General features: G+C 39.2%; 1 protein-coding gene across 3 annotated transcripts in view; it reads left to right on the top strand.

Annotated features, from left to right (window-relative positions):
- The window catches only part of MMP16 (matrix metallopeptidase 16), a 309,944-nt gene that overhangs the window by 117,923 nt on the left and 176,433 nt on the right, over nucleotides 1–15,588 (top strand). The window contains exon 2 of one of the 3 annotated variants that reach the window (XM_065585862.1): nucleotides 440–553. The exons of the other annotated variants lie outside the window; for them this stretch is intronic. Coding sequence (XP_065441934.1) covers nucleotides 497–553 — 57 coding nt within the window. The 5' untranslated portion in view covers nucleotides 440–496. The remainder of the gene's footprint in view (nucleotides 1–439; nucleotides 554–15,588) is intronic. 3 annotated transcript variants of the gene reach the window in all.

The raw sequence follows: 15,588 nt of genomic DNA, 5'->3' as shown, positions 1-15,588 counted from the left end.
TTAAGAGGAACAGATTGGGTAACTTGCTGGGGATGTTGTCTGCACTATTCCATTGTATTAAATAGAAATCATTCTGGAGATTGGTTTTGATGCAGCCAGTAGTTGACAGCATATTGTTTACATTGATTTTAATTGTGTTTTAATTAGGTAAATGAACTCAGAAGCTTAGGCAGTGGGTGTATGCTATAAACAAAACACAAAATAAAATGTTCTAGAAGCTTCCACTCATCAGGCTGGTTGACAAATATCAGTTTTAGGTTTTATAGAAAAACAAAATATACTTATAACAAAAAGAGAACTTTGGAGATACCTCCCAATATACTATATCGACATGCAGGCAGCATGTTGTAAATTAAATCCATTATTTCCATCCCACCTTGTGAGTATATCATGAGGTCGCTCATGGTGAAATCACTTAATCATTTGTTTTATAACTTAGAATGACTGAGAGCAGAAGGCCTTATTACATCAGATAAAGTGTTGCTATGTACAGCAGATGCCATGCCAATACAAGATACAGAATCTATTGGGACATCCTTCCATATGGTCTGTGGTAAGCTAAACTGATGCTGATGCCCACTGTATTTTACATTTTTTTTTTTGTGAGTGAATCTAAATGTTGGCTAGTTAAACCTGAGTAATCATTTATTACAGATTTACAATTTATTGCCATTTTAGATGATGAGATTAGCTATTGATTTTGGTTAATTTTCTTATTAAGATATTCCATACTATTCTTTCTTATATATCCCTTACATTCCAAAGTATGTGTATTTTAGCTGCAGAAAATAGCAGTCTTTTCTAAACAGTGTATTTTTATTCCACACTGATTATGTTTTGAGTTTTTATGTTCAATTGTTACTGTACATTTAATTTTCTCTGTCTCTTTCTTGAAAAGCTTGTTCTAGTACCATATAAGTGACTGCAGCTGGAGAATTTAATGTAATCCTCTTGGATAGCTCTTCCCTGTTTGATTGTTTGAGGCTTCCAGAATTAACTGTTCATGTTTATTTTTGATTGTTCAGAATCTGATTACTAGCGAGGATTTTAAAAATTCTGAATTATGAGGTCAAAAATAGTTTGCTGTAGAATGTTCTTGGCTTTGCTATGCTTGCCTTTTTGTTTTCTTATAATTGTACTGGTTTGACCACATTGTCAGAAAGTTGTGATGACTTATCCGGCTCAATTTTAAATGTCTTGCTGTTTTCTCTAAAACTTCTTTTTCATTCCCTCTGCAATGGCTGATGTAGGTGGAGAAAGCTATTTAATTAACCTTGTCTCTATAAAAAAATCTTTGTGCTTTGCTTGATTTCATTCATCTCATCAAAAATGACAAGTACTCTACTTTGTTATATATGCCAGGTCTACTGAGATTTCAAGGGGATGAGGGGGAAGAGAAGGTTTGTAAATGACTCCCACAACTTCATTAATGTTCTAACCAGCTATTTTTTGTTTTTCCCAGTTGTTTATCTACAGCTTATTATCTTAAAGTTAAATATAATTGCCAAGTTTTGAAGAGTGCATTTGTGTCATTTCTCACAAGTGGAGTGAATTTTTGGCTGGGAGAAGAGAGGTTATTTCCTCCAGGGTGGATATGAGTTCTGATGACTCCTCTCTTCCAGTGCTCTCAGTTGGCCACATGCAGAAGGATAATGGCCTCACCTCAGTATGCCTAATGAAATCAGGCAACTTACCTGTCAGTGAGGAGATGACAGTTATAGCTTGAGTCCAAAGGTCCAAGAAAGGTTTTGCCTTCTCTCCTTACAAAGACTTGGGCATGTTTTCTTTTTCATAATGGACACAGCCATCCCAATGTTACATGATATTCTTGTTGTAAAAATTTAAAAAACCTCTCTATGGATTCCTAGTTTTTCTTTTTAGTTCCATTTCATATTCTCTATTTTTCTTCTACGCCTTTGTGCATGTTTCTTTACTCTTGTCCCCAGGAGCGGCGCCAGGGTTTTTGGCGCCCTAGGCAGGGGTCCTTCCGCGCTCTCGGTCGTCATCGGCAATTCTGCGGCGGGGGGGGTCCTTCCGCGCTCCCGGTCTTCGGGGCACTTCAGCGGCGGGTCCCAGAGCGAGTGAAGGACCCACCGCAGAATTGCCACTGAAGACCCGGAGCGTGGAAAGACCCCCCCGCCGCCGAATTGCCGCCCGCCCAAATCCTGGTGCCCTAGGCGACCGTCTAGGTCGCATAAATGGAAGCACCGGCCCTGCTTGTCCCAGTGTCCACACCATAAGGTGCCATCCTGCAGCCTGCCTTCATACATATCCTGTGCCACTCATTTGTCCCACCATCCTACCTTCAATTTCCCACTGATTCTCCATACTTACTTCCCATTGTGTTCTGTTCCCTCCATTCCCTCCACTTCCTATTGTGCCCCACCCTACCAGCCACCTCATTCTCTTTCCCATTTACAAAAGTATTCCCAGCTGAGAGAGTGCTGGTAATCTCAAAAATGAGAATTTGGTACGTTGATTCTTCAGAATTTGGTTCGTTGATTTGGTGTCCTCCTTGCTCCAGTAGACTCTAGGGATAACCGCTGGAGCAGGTTTCAAAGTGCAACAGAGAAATGGCTAAGAAAAGTAAGCCCATTATAGGTAGGGATAGCAAAATATACCTCACTGGCGAATTAGAACATTGATATGAAATTAAAACTTGGAACAGGCAAACGTCCACTGAGGAGAATTTGCAGTGGAAAAATGCCACTGTGGTAAGCTGTACTGTTTTAGGAATAAACTGAAATGGAAACATGCTTTTCTAAACATTTTCCAGGACTATTAAAGCATTAGACAACCAGCCCTGCTTATCCCTGAACTCATCAGCTAAAGGCAGCTGTATTTGAACCTCTGACCTTAATTTAACTTGACTAGGCTAAACTGTGGCTGATGAGCTACTGAAGAAGTTTAATCCCACAATACCAGGTTGCTAAAGCTATTACTGTAAGATCTACCATTTGAAAAATATATTTTTCTATCTCTACCTGACTGCTGAGTCAAATACATACAGTTTAGAGATATGCAGAAGTTCTGTAAATGTGGTTAACTGCTTCACCAGGACAAGTGAAACACAGTCTGGGTCAGCTTCGTTTCCTGGTAGAACAGCTAAATTACAGGGAAAATTTTATGTATGCAGTAGGACTGTCAAGCAATAAAAAAAATTAATAGCGATTAATCGTATGCTTAAAAAAATTAATCACAGTTAATCACACGATTAATCACGCTCTTAAACAACAATAGAATACCATTTATTTTAAATATTTTTGTATGTTTACTACATATTCAAATATATTAATTTCAGTTACAACATAGAATACAAAGTGCACAGTGCTCACTTTATATTTATTCTTTATTACAAATATTTGCATTGTAAAAAACAAAAACATGTATTTTTCAATTCACCTCATGCAAGTATTGTAGTGCAATCCCTTTATCATGAAAGTTGAACTTACAAATGTAGAATTATGTACAAAAAACCTGCATTCAAAAATAAAACAATGTAAAATTTTAGAGCCTACAAGTCCACTCAGTCCTATTTCTTGGTCAGCCACTCACTCAGGGCTTGTCTATACTTACCGCGCTGGTTCGGCGGCAGGCAATCGAACTTCTGGGTTCGATTTATCGCGTCTTGTCTGGACGCGATAAATCAAACTCAGAAGTGCTCCCCGTCGACTCCGGTAATCCTGCTCGCCGCGAGGAGTACGCGGAGTCGACGGGGGAGCCTGCCTGCCAGGTGTGGACCGCGGTAAGTTCGAAGTAAGGTACGTCGACTTCAGCTACGTTATTCACGTAGCTGAAGTTGCGTACCTTACTTCGATTTGGGGGTTTAGTGTAGACCAAGCCTCAGACAAACAACGTTAGTTACAATTTGAAGGACATAATGCTGCCTGCTTCTTGTTTACAATGTCACCTGAAAGTGAGAACAGGCATTCACAGGGCACTGTTGTAGCTGGCGTTGCAAGATATTTACGTTCCAGATGCGCGAAAGATTCATATGTCCCTTCATGCTTCAACCACCATTTCAGAGGACATGCTTCCATGCTAATGGTGGGATCTGCTTGATAACGATCCAAAGCAGTGCGGACTGATGCATGTTCATTTTCATCATCTGAGTCAAATGCCACCAGCAGAAGTTTCATTTTTTTTTTGGTGGTTTAGGTCCTGTAGTTTTTGCATGAGAGTGTTGCTCTTCTAAGACATCTGAAATCATGCTCCACGCCTCGTCCCTTTCAGATTTTGGAAGGCACTTCAGATTCTTAAACCTTGGGTCAAGCGCTGTAGCTATTTTTAGAAATCTCACATTGGTACCTTCTTTACGTTTTGTCAAATCTGCTGTGAAAGTGTTCTTAAAACGAACATGTGCTGGGTCATCATCCGAGACTGCTATAACATGAAATATATGCAGAATGTGAGTAAAACAGAGCAGGAGACATACAATTCTCCCCGCAAGGAGTACAGTCACAAATTTAATTGACGCATTATTTTTCTAACGAGCATCATCAGCATGGAAGCATGTCCTCTGGAATGGTGGCTGAAGCATGGAAAGGGCATACAAATGTTTAGCATATCTGGCATGTAAATACCTTGCAGTGCCAGCTACAAAAGTGCCATATGAATGCCTATTCTCACTTTCAGGTGACATTGTAAATAAGAAGCAGGCAGTGATATGTCTTGTCAATGTAAACAAACTTGTTTGTCTTAGCGATTGGCAGAATAAGACGCTGGACTGAGTGGACTTGTAGGCTCTAAAGTTTTACACAGTTTTGTTTTTGAGTGCAGTTATGTAATAAAAAAAATCTGCATTTGTAAGTTACACTTTCATGATAAAGAGATTGCACTTCAGTACTTGTATGAAGTGAATTGAAAAATACTATTTCTTTTGTTTATCATTTTTACAGTGCATGTAGTTGTAATAAAAATAATATCAAGTGAGCACTGTGCACTTTGTATTCTGTGTTGTAATTGAAATCAATATTGAAAATGTAGAAAAACATCCAAAAATATTTAATACATTTCAATTGGTATTCTATTTTCATAAGTGCGATTAATCACAATTAATTTTTTTGAGTTAATCACGTGAGTTAACTGTGATTAATTGACAGCCCTAGTATGCAGTGTTGTTGTAGCCTTGTTGGTCCCAGGATATTAGAGAGAAAAGGTGTGTGAGGCAATATCTTTCATTGGGACCAACTTCTGTTGGTGTGAGAGACAAGCTTTTGAGAATTCTTTGTAGCTCAGAAGCTTGTGTCTCTCACCAAGGGAAAACTTATTCCGTTTCTGAACATTATAGTTTTCTTATACAAACTCTATTTGAAAAATAAATATTGCCATGCTGGCCAAGCACCAAAAATGTAGAAGTCATTTGAAAAGCATCTTTACCTTTAAATAAAGACAATAAGAGAATATGGAGTAAATTAGTCCTTCTTGGGTTTGTTTCTCAAGGCCATTCCCTTCCTCTCATTCAAATCCCCCCAAAAGACCTACCTCTATTGCGACTCCTACAATTATCAGAGTGTGGTTATAAGAGAACTTGAGATTGTCTGTATGTGTCATATAATTAAAAAAAAATAGCCAACATTGTGTCACTAAAATTTTGTATTATCAGGATGTCACCACTTTGTCCTCCGTGTTTGCTTGCTGCCCTCCGTCTACTACCTTTTGTCTGTCTCTTTGGAATACGGGCTCTTTGGGGCAGGGACTGTGCCTTCTTTGTTTGTATAACACCTAGAGCATTGTGGGAACTCCTGTAAATCAATAATAATATAGGGTCAGAATCCTAGCTGGTGTAAATTTTCATAGCTCCATTGACTTCAAGGGAGCTAGAACAGTTCATACAAGTTAAGCCTCTGGTGCCCAGTATTTCTCCAAAAATAAAATAGTGTAGCTGACAGGTTAAATCTGACCTGCCTTTTAACTGTTGTCTTCTGTTGGGGTAAATTCTTCAGATTAAGATTGTTTAAATTTGTTTTTTTCAACCTACTATGTTGTTGTGGGCTTTTTTTTAAAAAAACACTGTTTTTGTGGCTCTCTCGAAAATATTTTAGTCCCTCTCTTAGCTATGCGGGAACGGTTAAAAAGTAATCATTATTCTGAGAGCTAAGCTAACATTAATCAATTATGCTAGTGCACAAACAAAGATGTATTGGAAAGTCAAGGAACTCTACAAGCTGAAGTTATTCTTGTTGTTAAACAAATACAAACATGTAAATTTCAACTCCATTCAAGACACAAGAAGACAAATCAAAGTTTTCCTGACAGAAGAGTGCAGCTCTCATTCTCCACGTAGTGTCTGTGCTGCCTGAACACACGTTGTTGTGCAACCTCCCTTTCTTCCTTCAAATCTCTTCTCAATGCCCATTTCCTTCCACATATTCCCTTACAGGGACCATCTTTTCCATGGCAACCTAATCAAATATAAGGCTGGGAATTTTCAAATTTGCCTAAGGAGTTAGAAACCCATCTCCCATTGACTCTCACTGGGCAGTTAACTCCCTAGTGCCATTTGGAAGTCCCAGCCTAAATTAATTAAAACAGATAAAGGAGATAATACTTGCAATCTTACACATATCCAAGAAGAATCTTAAATAAATCACATGACCCTAGTTCAGCACTTCTATCTGGTGAGTCCAAAACGTAGCTTTCATGAGGGCAACCAGTTGGGGGCTCATCAACCCACTCAACCATCCACTCAAAATAGGACTTATTGCAGTCTTAGGTCTATGCAGGAAACTCCACAGAATCTCCACAAGGAGAGAGAGAGAGAGAGGGCAGGAATATTTAGAGATTGGAGGGAGTCCAATTGAGGGAGTCCATGTCCCTGCCCAGGCAGGATTGTGCCTTATAGTGCATTTTTTTCTAGTAATTTGGCCAACCTGCTTTTGTATCCTTCCTCAGATTGGCACAGGAGCATTCCTCTGAAGCAGGTTCAGCTCTCCTTTGTACTCCTTTAACTTAGGGCTAACTGTCCTCGGGACTAGCTGGCCATTGCACTCTCAAATTTTGCAGTCCTCTGGCCAGTATAGCCATGTAAGTGCTCATCAGGATTTGATCCATAAAAAGTTATGTTAGTCACCGTGGAGCAATCAATGTTCTTACATTTTGATTCCCTTTTTTTATTGGGGAAGTAAATTTTAACACCAGCTAACCGTGTTTGCAGTGTTTAATCATGCAAACAAATTCCTCCACCCTTCCCCAGCTCTTCCATCTCTCTGTAAAAGAGCTGATGAATGTCTTTTTTTGAAATGGCCTTTTAAAAAACGGATTACATTTCAACTTTAACTTTATGTTGTACTTTTACTTTTCCCAAACCTTTTTTTCTAATATGTCCATCTTTGCCTGAAGGCTTGGGATGGGAGCATTGGAAGGAGAGACAGAGATCAGGGTAAAGGTATGTACAGAAAGCAACATATATCTCTGCTGAAAATGAAAAATACTTCGTTCTTGACAGGACATGACTATGATACTGAACTGCTGAGGGCCCTCTTCAATTTTGAAGAGAGAAGTTGAATAAAATACTTTGGTTCATATACTGCTCTCTATAGTAGCACATGGATCGAGGGCTGTATGGGATGTTTGCAAGGGTAATAGAACAGTACTGTCCATTAACTGTACTAGTTACTATAATAGGAGAAATGTAATTGTCCATTAAGTTTATCTCCATTGTGAATTTGAAACATCACATGTAGAGGAGGAGTTAAAACTGAGCACTATAGAGAAAAACTACAGAGCTTAAAAGAATGATCTCAAAGCAAACAGGGACATAAGCTTTCAGTGGTGTTCGGGAATTCAGGCAGGCAAGCATTATTCATATAGCATGACTGGCATACACTGTAGTACATGAACAAAGAACAGGTTTCTGGCTTGGATAACTTGTAGTCTAAGAGTGAAAGTTCCTCCTCCCACATTAAATGCAAATACTGGGGTTTTGTACTGTGCAAGATGGAATTTATCCTGCTGTCCTGTGAGCAGGTCAAGGGCTCTCTATGGTCACTGCTTTAGCCTGGAATTGCTGTTAAGGAGTCAGTCAGTCACTTGTTTTGTGTAATCACCAGTGATGTAGTCCCTTCCCAGCATTGCCTCCACATACTTGTGGCTAGCATGGAGTCCCTTTCTGTAGTGTGCAGCCTCTCTCTCTGCCTACACAAACAACTCCACCTGAAGCTTCAATGCAATGGATTTCCCTCTAAAGGTATCATGGGTACAAAAAGTTCAGATAACAAGCATAGAATGTTAAACAGTCATTGTAGTTGACACGTTTTTTTTAAGGGAATCTAAGATTTGTGCACAGGAGAGGAGTTTTGTTCTTCACCCTTAAGCAAGCATGAAACTTGAGGCCTCTATTTGCCCCAGAGCAACCATAATTGAAGAGTAGCAGGGTGACCTATGTATTCATAAATGAAACTACAAAGAATACTTTTTACATCCCTCTTGAATACCTTGGTATCTTCCACACTTGACACTGTTTGTAAAGCGTGGCAAATTATAGGATCATTTTGTTGTCATATGTATTTTGATCATGCTTTGTGTTGTCTCATTTGTTTTTTGGGTCAGGGCTTATACAGTTTAGAAATCTAGTAAAGAAGCACAGAAGTGTTTACTTCCTCCAGTCTACTGAAATTGAAAAAAATTATCTTAGGGAATGTCAGAGAACGATGCTTTTTACAAATCACTAAATAAAAGGATCTCAAGTGCTTTGGAAAATGTACTTTAGAATAATTAATACACCTTTGTGAGATAGCCTTGGAAAACTCTGAAAAAAATTGTCCAGTTCAGGTACAAAATATGCTTCCTCCTTCCTAAGACCCCTTTTACCTGGATGATAGTTTTTCCATGACCATCAATTATATTTTACTTCTTTATCAAAAATAATAAAACAAATCATGAGTATCGATTTTCATAACTAGAATTATTCCCATTTTATAATCGGTAAACTAAGCTTGGTGTTTGATTTCTCTAAGGTCATATATAAAATATAAGGCAGAGTCAGCAGGTGTTCTAATCTTCAAGATTGTGATCTAGCCCATTAGACATATTGTGCCTGAATCTGGGTTCATATGGCTATAATTCTGCAGTCAATGGCATAACAACTATGTAAAAATGATGCAACACAGTGGAAATTCAGGCCCATCTTCTCTATTTAAATGTGTTTTAAAAGGGTCCTCTTTGGAAACAGAGTGCATTTGGCTTTTGTTTAATCTAGATTCTTTGATAAGTAGTAATCAGCCATTGAAGGAACTGTTGCATTTGTGGTACGTACACAGTACAACCTTGCAAGCTGGCATTTCTCTATAGCAGTGGTTCTTAACCTGGGGTGCATACACCCCCTGGGGGTGCGAGATGCCCTTTCTGGGGGTGCGAGACATGCCAGATAGAAAACACAAATTAAGCACAGGCACTTAAGTACAACTACTTTGTTTCATCAAACCTATGTATTTATTAACATTATACATTTTTTAATGATTACTGCATTACATTTTAACTGCGAAATTAAAATAAATAAATAATTCTATCCCTTTCATTCTATAGTTATGATATATCTAGGTTTAAAGAACTGACCTACTTCAACGATTTTTGATAAGGGGTGCGAGAACATATTTTTGAGAACCAAAGAAGTGCAGGCAGCAGCAAAGATTAAGAACCACTGCTCTATAGTGAACCACCATAATTTGTGACATTTGAATGCAGCAATTTCTTCCTGATTTCCAGTAGAGGTTTATTATCAGAATTGTGAAATGAGGTTGCATGAAAAATCCTTCAGAGCATTTACTAATAACAAGTGAGAAAGAAATGAACAAAGTACTTTTTGTGTTGCTTTTCAGTATATTGCCTATTTGCTGAATCACAAAATTCAGTAATTCACTGAATTTGCTTTCGTTACTGCATATGTCACAGTATTGCGCTTGGGCTGTTCACCACCCAGCACTTTGGGCCAAATATTACAGGCCTTGTTCAGTCCTTCTTAAGGCAAAATGCCTCTAAAATTCAATGGGAGTCTTGCCTGAGAAAGTAGAGGAGGTCTAGGTATAAAACTGAAGTTTGACACCTGCATTCAGCAAAATACTTAAGTATGTGACTAACTTTAAACATGAGAGTAGTCCCTTTGGCTTCAGTGGATTTCTCACATGCTTAGTGTTCAAGTACCTGGGAAAATCAGGACCTTACTGAACAGGATAAATGAAGCCTACAATATACACAGCTCTAGGGATTATTAATATACAGTTAATGAATATAATATTTTATTGGAAGTCTGTGTGGAGAAGTGTTTAAATTGCAAGGAATATCAAATCTTGGAAAGCCAAGACAATTTTAAATAGTACTCTTAGCAGAACAGTAATCATATGATTACACCTATATGTGGTCCTAATAGCCCTATCATACTGAGATGTCTCAAGCCTACATTCTAATTAAAACTTCTGAAAAGGTATGACCGTATGAAATATTGCTTCTTTTTTTTTTTAACCTGGCCATCCTCTTGATCTGCTTAAAAACACTTCATAGCCAAAGGATGGTTTTGAGAATGCCAGGCTTATTATTTAAATGAATTATTTTTCAGTTATTGACTCTGGACACTACAGCATAGTGCTATATCTTTAATTACACAGCCAGGGACTGCAAAATGCAGTTATTTGATTAGATAATCAAGAATTTAACCTCTGATTATGTTAAGTATAGTGAAAGGTGGAGGTTCTTTCATGCAGTCAAACTGATTAGGTGCTGAAACCAAACTCTGTGTAGCTGACATTTTACCCTTAGATATTTCAAATGAATTGTTGATGTACATGTTAAAATGGCACTGCACAAAAACACATACAAAAATGTGGTCTCTGCCCTAGCTGCTTACAATCTGACTACAGTTAATTTAAGGAGAGTTAATAAATCTGTCCCTGAGCACTAGTTTAAAAATTTTTTTTCGGGTGAGAGCCAATCTTAGCATTTTGGGTTCGCTCTATGGAAAATGTTATGCTGTTATGTTTTCCACCTTTTCTTCTAATGTAAACATACCAGCCTCTTGTCCATAGTGTTCACACCACTATGTACAGGGAAAACATGAAGACGTTACTTTGAGAGGCTCTCAAATTGTCTCATTATATAAGAGAGAGGAGATTTTCAGGTCCTCCCCAGTCTCTTGGTACCAGAGAGCTGGAATCCAACTGCTTGTGCTGATGCTAACATTAACAAAGATTTTAAGGGACAATTCTTCAAATAAGATGGGCATATGGGTCTGGTAGCTTCCTGGGTATGGGAGAGTTTAGGATGAATTTTGGTATATTTTAGCATTAATGTAGCACTTTGCAAACATTAACCAATTACTGTAATCATCACCACCCATATAAATATTAGTGTTCTAATTTTACATATGGGGAAATTGAGGAAAAGTTAAGTGAATCTGCCTGAAAGCCACAGCAAGAGTACATCAGTGCCTCATTTGCACCTTAACTGGAACTATGATATACATCACCTGGGTCAAGATGACTGGGGATGATGTCAAAAGGAAACAGCTTGTTGTTTGGATCCTGGGAGTTAGGAAACCATCTTTTTTTACTGGCTGGGTTATTACTTGTAAACTGAGAAAAGCTATTGAGAAACAACAAACACTGAGCCCCATGATGCCATTTTCACAATGATGCTTCTCAGAGTGGAACCTCCCTTCAGAATTGACTGCTGTCACCTATTCGAGAACTAACATTTTATTATGCTACAGAAAAATGCAGTTGGCACAGTTGGGGGTGATACATCTCTCAGTGTATGAATTCCATTTTTGTTTTGTGAATGCCAGTTGTATTTGAACCTTTGTTTTGAATGCAATCTTGGGTCTGGCTTGCTGTAGCAGGAACGTGACACCTGGTGGAAAAAAGTCTGTGTGGAAAGCTGTGGTGGAGCAATTATGGCCCATCAGTATTGAACAACTTCCCCACTTGGGCAAACTTCCCCACTACGGGCACGGCTATGGATTTGGAATGATTAGGCCTGTGGCCTAACGTTGAGAGGGTGGGAGGGGGTTGGGGAGTGTTATAGCATGGCAATTCTCCAGCAGCAGAGCAGGGGCAGAAAAGGTGACAACATTACTGTAAGAGAGACATGATCTCTAAACGAAGAGAGCCATTTCGCTGCCAGGACTTGGCCTCCCCAAAAGGACTTGATGAATCCTAAGGACTCACAAAGGGATGTGAGATCACAAAGGAGAAATACATTCAGGAGTTTGTTGTTCTCCGTAGATCTGCAACTCTCTTGTGCTTTTTTTAAGATAAAGTGTCTATGTATCAGAGTTATCTTCACTAAGCCTGTGTTTCCTTGCTTTACTGCATATTGTCATTGAAGAGGTTAACTAGAAACCAGAACTCCCACAGCCAGCTGGTTTATTGGGGGAATGTGGCTCAGCAACTGAGGGATTTGGGAAGGTTGAGGTAAGGGTTCCAGAGCCTAGGTGGCTGGATAGCAAGGTCTTTTGCCCAAGAGAGGTGAACATGAGGTCTGCACCTGGGGAGTATGCCTGAGATCCAGAGCTAGGAATAGAGATCAGTCATTACCCAAACCCAGGAAGCACAGCAGTGCATGGAATTCAGTGGTTGAATCCCATCACAACAGATTGGTGTCCATTGAAAGAGTGGGACTGGACCAGATTGTGCCACATTACCGGGTTGTGCCAACTATTTAATGGAGTTATAACAGGAATGAACCAGCTTAAGATAGACGTGTGCCTGTTGATAAACATAGAAAGGAGAAAGCAGTGCTATTTAGCTTCCTGAGACTAAAGAGAAAATATCAGTCTTTTTAATTGTAAACATCTGCATATCACAAGAACAAGAGGACAATGGATGGAACTGAATGGCTGTAAATTTAGAACCAAGCAAAGGAGATGTAGTAGGAAGTATTTAATAAGTCTGTGGAATTCAGAGGAGGTTATCAATCTAAATTCTTTGTCTGGCTTTAAAAAAAGAAGGCTGGATAATTTTGACCACCAATATTATTTGTAGCTATGCAACCTACAGTAAAAGGGTGCAAACTGAGCACCGGCAGAAATTAGGAATGGCATTTCCACAATTCACAGGTAGCAATATTATGTCTTTTACCTCCCACTAGAGCAACAAGTTATGACTGCTACTAGAGACACGTATGACCACTTCTTGCAAATAGTTTCTGAGCTGTTTGGAAGTTGTCTTTGGACCAATGAACTCCCTTCACAGAGAACATGCAGGAGGGAAGTCATACCTTCGTGGCCTGCTGTGGTGTTGGTGATACTTTATTCCCTCAGTGATTTGGGAAGGCAGGCCTGTTGGGGAAAGAATCATGGTTGACTGAAGATAAGAAGAAAATCACAGGCCCCACCCTCAACCAGACCTGCAGAGCACTTGTTCTCCTTGTGTCCTTGAGGCAGACCTTTCCCTCTGACAGCTTGACTGTGTCCTCTTCAAAACATACAGTTAAGTTCTCAGTGCTCTGAGTGTTGCTACCCCTTTGTGGGGAGTTAATACCAGAAATTAATGCTTCTGTGACCAACAATAGTGAGTGCAGAAAGTCCCCTACCAAGGGGAGCAAGCTACATACAGTAGCTGCTCCCTGTTTCTAGCTTCTGTCCCAACACCCACAGTATCTCTAGTGTACAGAGACATTTCTATGAATAAGGGTAAGGACATAAAGGTGCTGCAGAGCTACTTTACTCCTCCAGATAATTCCAGACAACATCCTTGGACATGAGTTCTCCTCTGCGTTAAAAACGGTGCTAATAACTGCTTATATGGGTTTTTCACACAGCAACAGGGGAGAGTTTTAAAAACAGGAAAATGTGATTATAGAGCCACAATAATTCATGCAGGAATTATGGGCAGGTGTAGAACCTGCAACTATTGTTAACTCATATTTTGAAGCTGACTACATGACATGTTGCATGCGGTGTTGTTGTAGCCGAATTTGTCCCGGAGATTAGAGAGACAAGGTGGATGAGGTAATCTCCTTTATTGGAGAGATATCTGAAAGATATTATCCCACCCATCTTGTCTCACTATATGCCATGTTGACTATATCCCTTTAAAACAGAGATCACCATTATAGAAGATATTGTAGACACGTTATTTTTCCTTCCACAATGGGAAAGGCTGGTTCTAATCTTGAAAGGGTTTTGACAATCAGCTAAACACACTGGAGTGTTTTTGAACAAGGTGACAATAGATTATACTAGGGGTGTTGCCATTGATAACAACGTTTCTCACTAACCACAAGCAAAGGAGATTTACCATCAGTTGTAATTAAACAAGGCAAGAATTTAAAACGGCTTGTTGCTGTAGTAGGCTTAATTTATAAGAGCTACAAATCACAGACTTGCTAATTTTTTTTTGCATTTTAAAAATCTTTCCCTCCCTTAAAGGGACACTATTAAGCTGAAATCTAGTCCTCTTCTGAACTGCAGTAAACTTCTTTTAAAAAAATTCCTGTCTTAGGAAAAGCAATTCCATGTTGAGAGAGCATGACCCAGTGGACAGAGCACTGGAATCAAAAGATCTGGGTTCTCTCTGCTTGACCCGCTGGGTCACTTCCCCTCTCTGTGCCTCTGTTTCCCCGTTTGCAAAAGGAGACTAGTGACACCTTGTTTCATACAGCTGTTAGAAATCTATGGATGAAAAGGTCTATATTAAATATTGCTGTAATTTATTGCCTTCAATGGTGTGTGGATCTAAAGCTAGATTGTGGGTGGCAAGACTCAAATTCCAGGTTAAGATCTCAAAAAAAGCTTAATTCATTTATTACATTTTCTGTAGACAATTGTGTGGTGCTTGATTGGACAGAAGAGGATTGCAGAACCTTATGATATTTTTAACTTGATTACAAAAATCAGTCTGTTAGTCTGAGACAAACAACTCCGAAACAGTTAGTGATCATTGTTCTGCTATATGAAAGACAAATCAGCCATAATATTTAAGACACGAACAAGGAAATACTACTTTGGGTGGCTCTCCTGTTAATCTGGTGTGTTTCATTGTTACATTGACAGGAATTCCATTATGTAATACATCATCATGGCTTATCAAAATGCCAACTACCAAAAAAAGGGAGGATATTTGTGGAGTTTATGAAAAATGTCAGTTTTCTAGTAAGAATAATATTTTGTTCAGATAATTAGATTCATAATAGAATCATAGAAGATTAGGGTTGGAAGAGACTTCAGGAGGTCATCTAGTCCAACCCCCTGCTCAAAACAGGACCAACCCCAACTAAATCATCCCAGCCAAGGCTTTGTCAAACCAGGCCTTAAAAACCTCTAATGATGGAGATTCCACCACATCCCTGGGTAACCCATTCTGGTCCTTCACCACCCTCCAAGTGAAATAGATTTTCCTAATATCCAACCTAGACCTCCCCCGCTGCAACTTGAGACCATTGCTCCTTGTTCTGTCACTTGCCACCACTGAGAACAGCCTAGCCCCATCCTCTTTGGAACCCCCCTTCAGGTAGTTGAAGGCTGCTATCAAATCCCCCCTCACTCTTCTCTTCTACAGACTAAATAAACCCAGTTCCCTCAGACTCTCCTCATAAGTCATATGCCCCAGCCCCCTAATCATTTTTGTTGCCCTTGGCTGGACGTTCTCCAATTTG

The sequence above is a fragment of the Chrysemys picta genome, chromosome 2 (assembly GCF_011386835.1).
Source record: "Chrysemys picta bellii isolate R12L10 chromosome 2, ASM1138683v2, whole genome shotgun sequence".
Taxonomy (NCBI): Eukaryota; Metazoa; Chordata; order Testudines; family Emydidae; genus Chrysemys; species Chrysemys picta.
Note: the sequence above shows the minus strand (reverse complement) of the source record. Positions and strands in the feature narration are given on the sequence as shown.